Source organism: Arachis ipaensis, chromosome B04, assembly GCF_000816755.2.
Source record: "Arachis ipaensis cultivar K30076 chromosome B04, Araip1.1, whole genome shotgun sequence".
NCBI classification, from domain to species: Eukaryota; Viridiplantae; Streptophyta; class Magnoliopsida; order Fabales; family Fabaceae; genus Arachis; species Arachis ipaensis.
The window spans coordinates 80,554,623-80,569,809 of NC_029788.2; the positions used below are offsets into that span (position 1 = coordinate 80,554,623).

Consider the following 15,187-nt stretch of genomic DNA (forward strand, 5'->3'; position numbering starts at 1 on the left):
CCTACTCCTACTATGTATTTTTTCTAATCTAAAGTAAACTCCCTTCATATGGCATGAAGTTCCCTTCATATAGCACTTGATTTCAGCCTCCAAGCCTTCAGAAATAGGCTAAGAAAGCCCTAAAATCGCGAGCCACATTACTTTTAAATGAAGTCACGCGTTGGTACCTGTGCGTACGCACAGATGTGTGCGTATACACACTTTGCTGAATTTCCACTTGTGCGTATGCACAGAGGGTTGTGCGCACGCACGCATGCTAATTTCCATCTTGTGCGTACGTACGCATCCTTGTGCGCACGCACGCATGGCTGAGCTCTTCTCCTTTGTTTTCTTAATTTCTTCATGCTTTCTCCTATTTCTCTTCTCCTATTAGTCAAAATAAGCACAAAAGAGCATGTTTTCATAATTAAGCACAATTTAGGGAGAAAATACAAAAGAATGCTATTTAGGTGAATAAATGTGGGTTTATATGATGAAATCCACTCAAATCAAACCAAAATATATCGTCAAATATGGATTCATCATCCTTTAACCAAGTGGATAGGAGGGCCCAAAGGAATAAAATCCTGGCCTAAGCAGCTAAACCAAGCTATCCTTAACCATGTGCTTGTGGCGTGAAGGTGTCAAGTAAAAACTTGAGACTGAGCGGTTAAAGTCGTGGTCCAAAAGCAAAGAGAGTGTGCTTAAGAGCTCTGTACACCTCTAATTGGGGACTCTAGCAAAGCTTAGTCACAATCTGAAAAGGTTCACCCAGTTATGTGTCTGTGGCATTTATGTATCCGGTGGTAATACTGGAAAACAAAGTGCTTAGGGCCACGACCAAGACTCATAAAGTAGCTGTGTTCAAGAATCAACATACTGAACTAGGAGAATCAATAACACTATCTAAATTCTAAGTTCCTATAGATGCCAATCATTCTGAACTTCAATGGATAAAGTGAGATGCCAAAACTATTCAAGAGGCAAAAAGCTACTAGTCCCGCTCATCTGATTGGAGCGAAATTTCATTGATATTTTGGAATTTATAGTATATTCTCTTCTTTTTATCCTATTTTATTTTTAGTTGCTTGGGGACAAGCAACAATTTAAGTTTGGTGTTGTGATGACCGGATAATTTATACGCTTTTTGGCATTGTTTTTACATAGTTTTTAGTATAATTTAGTTAGTTTTAGTATATTTTTATTAGTTTTTAAATAAAAATTACATTTCTAGACTTTACTATGAGTTTGTGTGTTTTACTGTGATTTCAGGTAATTTCTGGCTGAAATTGAGGGACTTGAGCAAAAATCAGATTCAGAGGTTGAAGAAGGACTGCAGATGCTGTTGGATTCTGACCTCCCTGCACTCAAAGTAGATTTTCTGAAGCTACGAAACATCAAATGGCGCACTCTCAATTGCATTGGAAAGTAGACATCCAGGGCTTTCCAGCAATATATAATAGTCCATATTTTGCCCGAGTTTAGACGACGCAAACTGGCGTTCAACGCCAGCTCTCTGCCCTATTCTGGAGTTAAACGCCAGAAACATGTTGCAAAGCAGAGTTAAACGCCAGAAACAGGTTACAAACTGGTGTTTAACTCCAAGGAAGACCTCTGCACGTGAAAGCTTTAATGCTCAGCCCAAGCACATACCAAGTGGAACCGGAAGTGATTTTCTGCATCAATTACTTATTTCTGTAACCCTAGTAACTAGTTTAGTATAAGTAGAAATTTTTACTATTGTACTAGAGGTCTTTTTTTATCCGCCGATATAAGTAAATATCGGTATTCTTTGATAAACTTAGAGTTGTTAATGCTTCATCATATATTTTTATTTCTGAATTTTTTATTTAAATAAATAAAATAAATGTATTAGTTATTGAAATAAATAATTATAAAAATTATTAACGAAATCCATTTTCCAGCCTTATCTCATTTACAATGTAAATAAGATAAGCATGCACGTATCTCGTTTACACTGTAAACGAGATAAGGCACGTATGCGTAACACGTGTATATCTCGTTTATAGTGTAAACAAGATACGTGCATGCTTATCTCATTTACACTATAAGCGAGATACTTGTAAAATTAATGCGTTTACAGTGTAATCGAGATATAGTAAGACAAATTTTCAACTGCTACAAAAGGATGTGTAACCCTTGGCATTCTACACATATATTTTATATCTTCTTTTCTCCCGTTTTCTTACAAAAAGTAGGCAAAAATGTCCAGTAATAGCGGATACATAGTTTTCTATGTGTACCCCAATTGTCATATGAGAAATAATGATAATAAGGTGATATTTGAGTGTGAGAATCTGTTATTATTGCACACTCAGTGCGTAAGTTTGTTGTCCAAATTGAAAAGTTTGATATTGAGCAACCTTGGTGGCATAGGGAGAAGAGAGATCGGAAGGGTGGAGTATAGGTTGCTAGCACCCTTGGGTAATGGAGTTTTTCGGTTTTGACTATTTTGGCTCCTCGGTGACGAGCATGTGCGACTCATGTTCGACATCCATGGGAGAATCATAGTAGAACAAGTGATGGAGCTTTCCGCCGAGGTTGGTGATGTTGGTGGTAGTGGTTCTGTACACTCGACATTTGTGCAGGATGACCCACCTTTCCCACCACCGCTGATTCATGTTGCCATACCGGTGGAAGACATGGAGGTGGGTGAGGAAGACTCCGACGAAAAGTACGTTGCAGATAGCAACGATAGTAATTCTTCTGAGGATGATGAGGAGGAGGAGTTTGTACCAGAGACGCTGGTCGAGACAACGGTGTGCTATATTTTGCCTCCCCCACCTGATTTCGGCGCTATCAGATGTACCAAGTCACTATCGTACATTGGATCTGGATGTTGACGTGAGGAAAAATGCCGGTTAAGAATTTCTGATAAAAATAGCATTGCAAGTACAGCCTTAACCGACAAAATTTCCACTATCAATTTAGAATGTGTCACAATTAATAATAAATAACCGGGAGTAGAATTCCAGGTCGTTTTCCAAAGAGTTGACACAAGATGCAAATTATTGGTTAGGATTTTCCTGAATATTTTTGAAATTGAGAACGGAAAAGTAAATAGCTAGGAATTAAAACCAAGGTTCTGAAAAACGAACCGGTCATCGAACCGTTCTGGCTACTGGTTCACTGGTTTACAAGTTTAACCGGTTCAACTATGGTTCAACCGAAATAACCGTTTTATAATAAATAATAAATAGAATATAAATAAAAATAATAAAACATAATTATAATTTGTATACCAAAAAGAAGAATCGTTAATGTTGGCAAAAGCCATATAGCTTTATGATGTTTCGGTGCCTAAATTCTGTTAATGCTTTGATTTCATTTTCAAATGCCTTCCAATTGAACTTATCATCCGCATTTGATTCCATGTGAAGTTTGTTCCACAGCAACAACCATACCTAAAGGCAACTCAGCCTTGTAAACAGATCTTTGCCCTCCAATGCCAATGAGATATTTGTCATCAAAATTATTGGCAGCTTTAATGATGGTTTCAAATGCCATTTTTCCATCATGACTCCATATGAAAAATTGTTCTTCTGGTTGCATTTCTTTGAAACACCAATCACACAAAGTGTAAGTGCTAATACTCCAAAGATAAGAAGCAGAACCAATAACATAACCAAAGTTAAGCTTGACCTGCCATTAAAATTAGATGGAATTGTGCTAGAAAAATTGTCACGAGAGAGATTTAACCACTGCAACTGCTTCAATTCTCCAAGCACTCTTGGTATTGTTCCATTCAACAAATTCCCACTAAGATCAAGAGAATAAAGAGCTCCAAATGACTTAAAGTCAGAGGAGATACTTCCTTCTAGTTTGTTGTTGCTCAAGTTCAATGCCAACAAGTTAGGTAACAGAACAACTTCAGCAAGGTTCAAATCAAGAATTATCAGAATCAAATCAATCAGTTCATAGAACCAGAGCATATCAAAATCAATATTCAAGATCATTAACAATCTTAAATCACAATAATGACTAATGATAACAACAATTGAAGAAGCAAGATGAAAAATTATAGATTAACTAACCAATTAAAAGTTTAAAACAACAATTACAGTTAAAAAAAATAAAAAAAACCTTCTAAAGAGAGCAGAGATTGTAGTATCATTGTGAAAAATCCAACTCGACCGGGCTTAGTCAAGGGGAAAGATGAATGTACTTACATGCTCAATCAATTAAGGAACAAACTAGATCCTTCAAGACAGAGCACAGAGCGTGACAAGGAGCACGACGGTGGGGCTGACGCAGTGGAACAAAGACGGCGTGGCATGACAGTGGCTGCACGATGGAGGAACGAGGTGAGACCAGTGGCAGCGACGATGGTGGCTTCGAAGTTCGAACAACGGTGGAGACGACCAGCAAGCAAAGCGGTGGCTTCAACGCCGGTGGCTGGACAGAGCAGCTGTGGGAGTCAGGAAGGAGCTCGAGTTTGAGAGGAAGGAGGAGGAGGGTCGCGTGAGTGAGAGAGTGGCAGAGTGCTTCGTTTGGATTTTCCCAGGGTGGCTACGCGATGGAAGGGGAGGAAACTTGCAATGGCTGCTGCGCGATGGAAGGAAAGAGAGCGAGCCCTGTCACGACGGCGGCGGCACAAGGCGGTGACTGAAGTGCTAAATGGAGGTGAGGGACGGAGGTAAGGGACGATGAGATTGGGAGGATGGAGTTAGGGGTTAGGGCAAACTGGAGGCTGGATCTGGGATTCTGGGCATATGGAGTTACCCACAGAGATTGAAACGATCGCGTTTGGACGCGCATTCCAAAAACCGGCCGGGTCACGATTCGGTTCGACCGACCGGTTCCCAGTCGGTTCAGCGGCTTAACTGGTTTTTGAAATTTGCGGTTTTACTGTTTGTTCGAACCGTCTTTCTTTACGGTTCATGATTCAACCGGTTCGACCGGTCGGTCCGAACCGATTTTCAGAACATTGAAAAGAAGAGAATAAGAATTTTATATACAAATTTAGAAGTGAAAATGCGAAGTGCAAACAGAGAAAATACATTAAAAAAAAACTCAAAACGAATACTCAATGAAACAGGATATAGAAAAAGCTCACACAACATAAATCGCATTGATGGAAGCTCTGAAGCATCACAGTGGAAAAGTTTACTCTCAACTAGGGGTGTACATGAGTCGGGTGAAACTGGGTTTAATGTGATCTAGACCCGACCCGAAATATACACTAGGTCTATTTATTAGACCCGAAACCAACCCTAGACCCGATGAAACCAATATACTTTCGGGCCGCAATTATATCGGGTGAAAACCGGGTAAAAACCGGGCCATTAACATTACATTACGTTGATACCTTCTTGTAAGCTAGCATGTAAAAATATCTAAACTTCCAAGACTCCAACCATTATTTGACATGGTAAAATTCATTTAGAAAAATATAACAAGAACCAACCCTTCTTCAAAATTAAAGCATAACCACAATCAATACTAAAGCATAATCACAATCAATACTAATATTGTCTAATAACACCAAATATTTAAATCAATACAAATAACACAATATTATGCATTAGTCTAAAGTCTTATATATGCATTCTAAACATAAAACATTAACTTATAGTCTTATAATGACTAATAACACAAAATATTAAGGTTTACAATATTTAAATTCCATATAAGAATAGCCATGATTCGTCACTAATAACACAAAGTATTAATTGTTTCCCAAGGTGGCTACGCAATGGAAGGGGAGGAAGCTTGCAATGGCTGCTGCGCGATGGAGGGAAAGAGAGCGAGCCCTGTCGCGACGGCGGCGGCACAAGGCGGTGGCTAAAGTGCTGAATGGAGGTGAGGGACGATGAGATTGGGAGGATGGAGTTAGGGCAAACTAGAGGCTGGATCTGAGATTCTGGGCATATGGAGTTACCGAGAGAGATTGAAATGACAGCGTTTGGACGTGCATTCAAAAAACCGGCCGGTCACGGTTCAGTTCGACTGACCGGTTCCCGGCCGATTCAATGGCTCAACTCCAGTTTTTGGAATTTGCAGTTTTGCTGTTTGTTCGAACCGTCTTTTTTCACGTTTCACGGTTTAACCGGTTTGACTGGCCGGTCCGAACCGGTTTTCAAAACCTTGATTAAAGCGATGAGTAACTAATAAGAGATGTTATGTATTCAAAATAAAAGGCCTTGGTCAGGGGAGAGAATTGGAGTTTCTATCATTGTTGTCTTTTCCAAGTATAATAGTAAATGTTCATTGCTTCCACTTAGTTATCCTCTAGCAATTGAAGGAAAGTCAAGTGGGTATCACTAACTCTTGCCCACAAGTCCTAGTCACTTCATGGGGAAGGATTAGAGTTGGTGAGAGTTGAGTTAGCCAGCAATTCCTAATTACAGATCAATACTTGAGTATCACAACTCAAGGGATCCTAATTAATTAACCCCCAAGCCAAGTTGGAAGATCTACTCCATTAACATGAATGCCATTTTCATAAATACATGGTGAGCATAAATAAAAGACAGGATAATTATAAGGAAGTAATTAAATCAAAATTACCACTAACAATGATTAACAATAACTAGACAAGTAATAAAAATAAACCTAAAAATAGTTCAATGCATTAATGAAATTCAGGAGTAACAATATCCAAACATAAATTCAATGACCAAATGAAAAAGAGTATTAAGGGAATAAAATTAAAGAAGAAGGTTATAAGAAAAATGACTCCGATTGAAGATATCAGCAACTCTCTCAAGATCCAAATCTAAACAAAACTAATAACATCAAAAACCCTAGAGAAAAGTAGGTGTTTCTCTCTCTAGAATTCAAAACTAATCTAAAATTAAAGTGAAAAGTGAAGTGTGTCCAGTCTCAGCTCCATCCCTCCCTCTAGTCTGCGTTTTTGGGCTTGAAATTGGGTCCAAATTAGCCCAGAAATCGCCCCCAGTGAGTTCTGTTAAGTGCAGCACGTGACGCTCTGTCACGCGTACGCGTCGGCCACGCGTACACGTCGATGAACTTCTACGCTGGTCACGTGTATGCGTCAGCCACGCGCTCCAGGTCACGCACACGTCAGCCATGCGTGCGTGTCGCTTCTCGCTTCTCAACTCTTTAGTTTCTTGTGTTCCTTCTACTTTAACATGCTTCATCTTTATCCTTTAATCCATTCATGCCCTGTAAACCTGAAAACACTTAACAAACACATCACGGTATCGAATGGTAATAAAGGAGAATTAAAAATTAACAATTTTAAGGCCTAGGAAGCATATTTTCAATCATAGGACAAAATTAGGAAGGAAACTTAAAAACATGCAATTTACTTGAATAAGTGTGAGAATAGTTGATAAAACCAACTCTATTCAGTCCAAAATATATCATAAAATAGTGGTTTATCAAATCTCCCCACACTTAAACATTAGCATGTTCTCATGCTAAGCTCAAGGAAACTAAAAAAGTGAAGGGAAAAAGGTGAGACTTATGCAATGCAATTTATCAATAAGAATGCAACTACATGCTAAATGTTTCTACCTACTTGGTTAAAAGTAAACAAATTCTCAAAGAACAAACATAAACTGGATTCCACTAATTCAAATCTCAAAATAAAGTACAAGTAGACCTGCAAGAAGAAAGCTCATGAAAGCCGGGAATAAAGAGTCGAGCATCGAACCCTCACTGGAAGTGTATACACTCTAATCACTCTAGTGTCTGAGGGTCAATTCTGTTGGTTCTCTACTAATCTTGCTTTCCAAGGCTTGCTCTTTTTCTAACAATCAACAAAAATTTAATGCACAAATACACATATCAAGAGGTCTTTTCAAGGGTTGTAATGAGGTTAGGGTCAAGGTAGGAATGTATTTGGTTAAGTGGACTAAAATCCAAATCCTTGATTAACCTAAACTTTTCACCTAACTTAAGACATTCCATGTCATCACAATGCAAGGCCTAGCTACCCATTAACTATTTTTCCACAAATCCATGCACCTTGATATCTTTTGGGTACAAATCATATGCATTAATTCACTTATTAGCCTTGGGACATTTTATCTCCTTTTTATTGCCTTCTCTTTTTCTTTTCTTATTATTTATAGTATTTTTTTCTTTTATTTTTCTTTTTTTTCGTTTTTTTTCAGTGAGTTAATGCAAATAATTAATGTGCTGGGTGCATGAACAAGTGCCCAAATTGTTTTCACATTTAAATATAAGAATATACAATACCCAATTTCCTTACCAAGTATTCCCCAAACCCAATTTTCCCACACTTAATTCATGTGCATCTCACTAGTCTAAACTAACCAAGGATTCAAATTAGGTACATTTATTGTTTTTCTCTTAGAGTTAGTGATGTGCTAATATAAAGAATAAATGGGGTAAAATAGGCTCAATATTGGGTTGCAAAGGAAAATGAAAGGGTAAGACCATATGGGTATGTGAGCTATAGTGAAACAAGGCCTCAATCACGTAAGTGCATGCATACATCAAACACTGGAAATATACAATCAAGCAAGACAAAGATCGCAATTTTAGAGAGAACAATACACACTAAAATAAAACATTGGTTGATAAGAAGCAACCAATCAAATAGGTTCAAAATCTCACTGGTTTTGTGTGTTCGAGCTCTAAAACCATGTTCCAAAATAAAATTCTTCAAGCAAGTTCAAAAAGTTTTAATTCAAATTAGTGAAATGCTTTAAAGTAGTGTCTTGAAAAAGAATTTATTACTTCAACCAAGTAGTACCTAAATGCAAGCAACTAACTACTTATGCAAGTTATCCTATCTAACAAAAGAAAATTAAAATATTGGTGTTGAGAGAGAGAATTGTTACCTTCGGAAGTCAGTTACCGACCTTCCCACACTTAATGCTTGGCACGATCTTCCGTGCCATCAGTGATGAGAAAACTGGGGTTGGAATCATCACTCCCACTGTCCGGTTCTTCATGGCTCTCCATGCTGCTATTTGAAGTGGATTCCGGGGTATCGGGCTCTTCTGGAGGTGGGTGAGTACAACTAACGAGCTCATTCAAGTAGTTGTATTGGTGCTTGTTGCGGCGCTCAATTTGCTCAATCCGTCGGCCTTGCCGGTCTAACTTCTCAAGGATCTCAAGTAGCAACTTATTGGTGTATGGTGGTGGTGCATGTGGTGTGGATGATGGTGGAGCAGAAGATGAAGGGGCGTCGAAGGACGGATCTTGATAAACCCATATTTTATGATGTATTTTGTGCTCAATTTAAGTGATTTATTCAATCCTTCACCCACTTATTCATGTAATTTGCATGGTTTTACTTTCCCTTCCTTATTGAGTGATATATGTGAAAAACATGTTTCTTATGCTTTAGAGATATTAAAATTAATCATCCTTTATTACCATTCGATGCCGTGATTTGTCTGTTGAGTGCTTTCAGGCTTTATAGGGCAGGAATGACTTAAAGGATGGAAAGAAGACACACAAAAATGGAAGGAAAGCACAAAAATGGAGTTTTGAAGAAAAGGGCAGCAACGCGAACGCATGGACGAAGCGGCCGAGTGCCCAGCGCGAAAAGGCAGCGACGCGGACGCGTGCCTTGAGCAGAATGCAAATGATGCGTACGCGTGAGCGAAGCCAACGCGTGATAAGGAAAACTCCCAGATGACGCGACCGCGTGAAGCGTGACCCACGCGGACGCGTGACAGACGCCACGTGCAGAAAACTGCAGAAAATGCCCCCAGCGATTTCTGAAACCCTTTTGGCCCAGATCCAAGTCCAGAAAACACATATTAGAGGTTATAAAGTGGGGGAATGCATCCATTCAAAGGGGTCGATCATTATTCACTTTTCATAATTTAGATGTAGTTCTTAGAGAGAGAGGTTCTCTCCTCTCTCTTAGGTTTTAGGATTAGGATTCCTCTTAAAGGATTTAGGATTTCAATTCTTCATCAGGTTCAATATTCCTTTTACTTTATATTTCTCTTTTGCTTTCAGATACTTTAATGCTTTTCTTTAATTACTTATGTTGCCAAATTGGCCTATGAACTCTTTAAGTTTAGATTGATTTTCTCTTTATTTGATATAAATTGAGGTATTTCAGATTTATGATTCTTATTTGACTTTTTTTATATTCTTGGCTTTAATTGATTAACTGGAGGCTCTTGAGTTATCAAACTTATCATGATTGTTAATTAATTTCTCTAATTGAATTAAATTCCACTAACTCTAGTCTTTCCTTAGGAGTTGGCTAGGACTTGGGGATCTAACTAATTAGTTCACTTGACTTTCCCTTGCTGTCGTAAAGGTTAACTAAGTGGGATTAAACTCAATTCTCATAAGAGTAACTAGGATAGGACTTCCGAATTTTCATACCTTGCGAAGAGTTTATTTTATAGTTATTTATTTATTTTACTTGTCATTTAAATTACTTGTTCCTTACTTTCAAAACCCCCAATTTACAAGACTCATAACCATTAATAAGAACACCTCCCTGCAGTTCCTTGAGAAGACGACCCGAGGTTTAAATACTTTGGTTATCAATTTTTAAGGGGTTTGTTACTTGTGACAACCAAACGTTTGTAAGAAAGGTTGATTGCTTGGTCTAGAAACTATACTTGCAACGAGAATTTATTATAACTTCTAAACCATCAATCTTCAGTTCTTCAGGTCTTCATTCCGGCTCACAGATGGCACTTGAGGTCTGATATATATTTCCCATTTAGGACAAATTCGTCATCCCTAGGAATCATGGTCCTCGTATCCCCAGCCCGATAGGAAACTCTCGATGCAGATACCAAGTCTGTAACCAATGCGGGAAAAGGTAAGTTGCTCGCAATTTGCCCCCAGCCCATAGCCTGTTGGATGAGTTGTGGCAAGTTGAGAGGCTTCTCTGTGAGAATGCACCAGACGAGAATGGCCATGTCAGCAGTGAAAGTGGACTCATGAGTGCTCAGAAATATGTAATGGGACATGATCTGTGCCCGCACTCGAGCCTCCAAAGTGAGTGCTTGGACGAAGATGCTCTTGGGTCGAGTCTGGTATTGCCCATAGATCCAATCGCTGTCAGGTTGGGCGATAACTATATGGATGCTTTAACGGATATTTTATACGCTTTTTGACATTATTTTTATATAGTTTTTAATAGTTTTTGTTTAGTTTTTATTAAGTTTTTATAGGTTTTAGTGTTAAATTCATATTTTTAGATTCTACTATGAGTTTTTGTGTTTTTGTACAATTTCAGGTATTTTCTGGCTGAAATTGAGGAGCTGGAGCAGAAGTCTTATTTAGAGACAGAGAAAGCACTGCAGATGTTGTCCGGATCTGACTTACCTGCATTCGGAAGAGTTTTTCTGGAGCTACAAAAATCCAAATGGAGCGCTCTTAACGGCTATAGAAAGAGCAGAGACCAATGTACAAACGCCCAAAGAGGACTCCCTAGCTGGCGTTCCACGCCCAAGAGACCCCATAGCACGTGGATCTCATCAAAGCTTAGCCCAAACACTCACCAAGTGGGACCCAAAAGTAGATTTTAGCACTAAAAAGACTATTTTACCTTTACTAGTCATCTGTTTAGTATTTAAAGTGTATTTTACATGATTTTCAAAAAAACAGAGACACCATACAAGTTTGCATTGTATTTCAGTATGAGTTTCCAAACCTTCTAGGGTGAGGGGAGGAGCACTGCTGAGTCCTATGAATTAATAAAAGTATTACTGTTTCTTCTTCGATACGTGTTTGATCTATCTCTAAGATGTATATCCGATCTCCATCGTGGTTAATAGGATGATCTGACAAATTAGCTCTGTTCATCACATTAAGATGAACGTGCCTGAAAAATACCCGCATCTACTTGGGTTCGTGTGAATATGTGGCCGGAAAGCACGAGCCAACACCTATGTTTTTACATCTCTCAGACGGCTAATCTACGACTTCGTTAGGGACTTCTCGAGATACCAATTCAGCTAATTTTTGGGGAGATTAGGGTCTCTGTGGTATAGGCTAGAATCCATAGAAGCAGCATTCTCTGATCTGGAAGATTCGACCTTGTCTGTGGCGTTTTGAGTAGGATCGCCAAGAGAATGAACTGCTAAAGCTTCACCCTCTTCCAGATTGAATGACCACGTGCAATGGCATTTAATTTGGAGCAGAGGAGATCAATGACCACAGAAAATGGCTTTGATCACATACAGCCTGCTATAGAAGAAGATCATTCACAAGCAAAGAAGACAGTAGTACCAGAGTTAATTCAGAAAGGAAAAGCAACTCCAACTCTCAACTCTATTCCTATCCTTTATTCCAATTTGGTATTCCTTTCACAATCAACAACCTTCTGATCTGCCTGACTAAGACCTGCAAGATAACCATATCTTGATTCAAACCACAATCCTCATGGGATTGACCCTGACTCGCTCAGGTATTACTTGGACGACACAGTGTACTTGCTGGTACTGTTGTACGAAGGTGTGGGGTTCGTGTGCACCAACGCTGTTCCAGTTAAACTGGATTGTCTGGCGCTCAAGCTGTGCCTCTTATTAGGCGTCCATCCCCTTCGGACTAAGTAAAATATCAAGTACTTTCTGAATGGCACCGTCTGAGACAGGGACTTACTTTTGGCGCACAAAGACTGACTGAAGGGTAGGCGAGTGATAGTTGGCATAGAATTCAACTTCCCAAGAGAGATTAGCTTCTCGCGGCTACCTCTTTAAGAATCTCCACTGTCTCATTTCAATACTGGGCACCACAAAGTCAACGAAGTGCGTTGGAAGAATGAGGAGGTACTCATTGTGGTAGTTTCTCTCTGCTAAGACGGGGAACATCCACTCACAATAGCGGTTACTGAATTGTGCAGAGTCTCGTGCGGGAAATTCCTTCTCTGCTTCATCAACTCAGATGATTCTCTTCACCCGCTTAGTAGGTGGCTTGACCCTCGAGGATGGTTGCGCCTTAGCCAGTGCTTTTTTGGTTCCCTTCTTTGCCGGTATCTTGTTAGAAGCCTTCTCTTTTTTCTCTCTTGATGGCCATCCTGAAAAAGGAAGAGAAAGAAGGAATATTAAATTTAGAGAGCTAAACACCGAAAGTAAGAAAGTGCAAGTGATGATGAATGCCAGAGAGAAAGAAAGTGTCTTAAATACATGGTAGCTACAACATGCAAGTAAGACACCAATTAAAATCATGAAGGCATGTCACTAACACTAGATACAAGAGGGATAAAAGCATGCAAGTAATAAGCATGAGAAGAATTGCTCAAGCATCCATAGCAACAATAATATTCACATGGAACAAAATAATGAGCACTTTTATGATAAAAATTAATGAGTACTAAGCTCAATACACATAGATTGCAAGGGTTGTGAAAAAGAAGCATTAAGGTGCAAGAATAAGATAGAAAATAAATCAAGATACTATGAGAGCTTTTTCACAAACACTTGGAGTGCAAATTAAAAATAGGAAGTAAGGTAATCAATCCAAGTGTATAGGGGACCCAAAATAAGATGCCAATTGTCAAAGTACACCTCATAACACAAACAAGCTAAGAAATAGCAAAATAATCACCCAAATAAAATTCTAATACCAAAATAAAAATGCAAGAGAAAAGAATGAAAAAGAAATTACAAATAACAAAACTAATACGCAATTAAAATAATTGAAATATGCGAATGTAAGAAACAAAAGAAAAATTAAAGAGAAGAAGAAAGTAAGAAAAGAAACCTTGAAAAGAAGATGAAAAAGGGGAGATGAATGGGAGAAAGAATGAGATAAGAGAAAAAGAAAGGAAAGGAAATTGTGGCTGCCGGAGTTGGTGGTCCGACGGTGGTGGTGGAGGGGGGAAGAGAAAGAAGGAAGAAGTAGAAAGAAAGAAAGAAGAAGAGAAGAATTAGGATTAGAAAGAGAAAAGAGGGATTAAAGAGGAAGGGGGTCTGGGCGCGCTGAATTGAGTGATTCGGCGCTTATGACGCGTGCGCATCGCCCACGCGTACGCGTGGGTAAGCCTAAATCGCAGTGACGCGTAAGCGTCGGTCATGCATACACGTGACTATTCATCGTGCCAGACGCACGATTCCAGCATAGTACCGGTACAACTCTCGGGTTATTTGTACCAGAGTGCGCCGAAAGGTCATACGACGCATGTGCGTCAGTCACGCCCACACGTGAGATGACGAAATTGCTAGTGACGCGTACGCGTGGGGTAGGTTGTGCGCCAAGCACATCACCCGCATAGTTCCAGCACAACTCTCAGGAAAAATGTACCAGAGAGCGCCAGCATCCATATGATGCGTGCGCGTCGGTGACGCTTACGTGTGGGATGCTTCATTTTTTTTAACTCAGAACAAAAGGGAAACATGCTTATGTGAAAATTAACAAAGAAAATTAATGAAATGAATATAAGCAAATAAATAAAATAGAAATATAAAAAAAAGAAGATCATACCATGGTGGGTTGCCTCCCACCTAGCACTTTTCTTTAACGCCCTTCAGTTGGATGGTCCATAGGCTCAGTCCTCTTCCTTTGCTGGATCCTTCAAGAGGAAGATCTCCAGCTCCTTGTTGTTCTTCACTTTTGCACCATGATAGAGCTTTAAACAGTGGCAATTGACTTTGTAGAAGGTAGGGCTTAAGGGGTGACTTAGGTGGACAACTCCATACGGTTTCACCTTCTCCACCATGTAGGGTCTATCCCACCTTGACCTCAGTTTGCCTGGCATAAACCTCAATCTTGTGTTGTAGAGAAGGACTTGATCCCCAGCTCTAAACTTTCTTCTCTTGATGTTCTTGTCATGTACCGCCTTCACCTTTTCTTTGTAGAGCCTTGAGTTCTCATACGCTTCCAGTTGTAATTTCCTTTCAATTCCGGATTCTCCCAATCCTGAGTTGCATTCCTTCACAGCCCAGTAAGCTTTGTGTTCTACCTCAACCGGAAGGTGACAAGCCTTTAGGTAGACTATACGGAACGGACTCATTCCGATGGGTGTCTTGTAAGCTGTCCGATAAGCCCATAGTGCATCTCCAAGCTTAGAGCTCCAGTCCCTTCGATGAGGTTTAACAATCTTCTCGAGTATGTGCTTGATCTCTCTATTAGACACCTCGGCTTGCCCATTGGTTTGAAGATGGTAAGCCGTCGCCACCTTGTGAATGATGCCATGTTTCTTCATCAAACCTGTCATTCTTCTGTTACAAAAATGAGAGCCTTGATCACTCACGATTGCTCGTGGTAATCAAAAGCGATAAATAATATTATTCCTAACAAAAGAAACAACCATGTTAGCATCATC

General features: G+C 39.4%; 2 protein-coding genes across 2 annotated transcripts; both read right to left on the reverse strand.

The window, feature by feature from the left end:
• LOC107636645 lies at positions 3,355-3,956 on the reverse strand. Its single transcript, XM_016340143.1, has 2 exons — positions 3,729-3,956; positions 3,355-3,642 (listed from the first exon to the last, which is right to left on the reverse strand). The coding sequence occupies exons 1-2, from the start codon at positions 3,954-3,956 to the stop codon at positions 3,355-3,357; spliced, it is 516 nt and encodes a 171-aa protein (XP_016195629.1).
• LOC107636644 lies at positions 14,411-14,875 on the reverse strand. The gene has a single exon (XM_016340142.1). It carries the CDS (start codon positions 14,873-14,875, stop codon positions 14,411-14,413), a length of 465 nt encoding a protein of 154 aa, XP_016195628.1.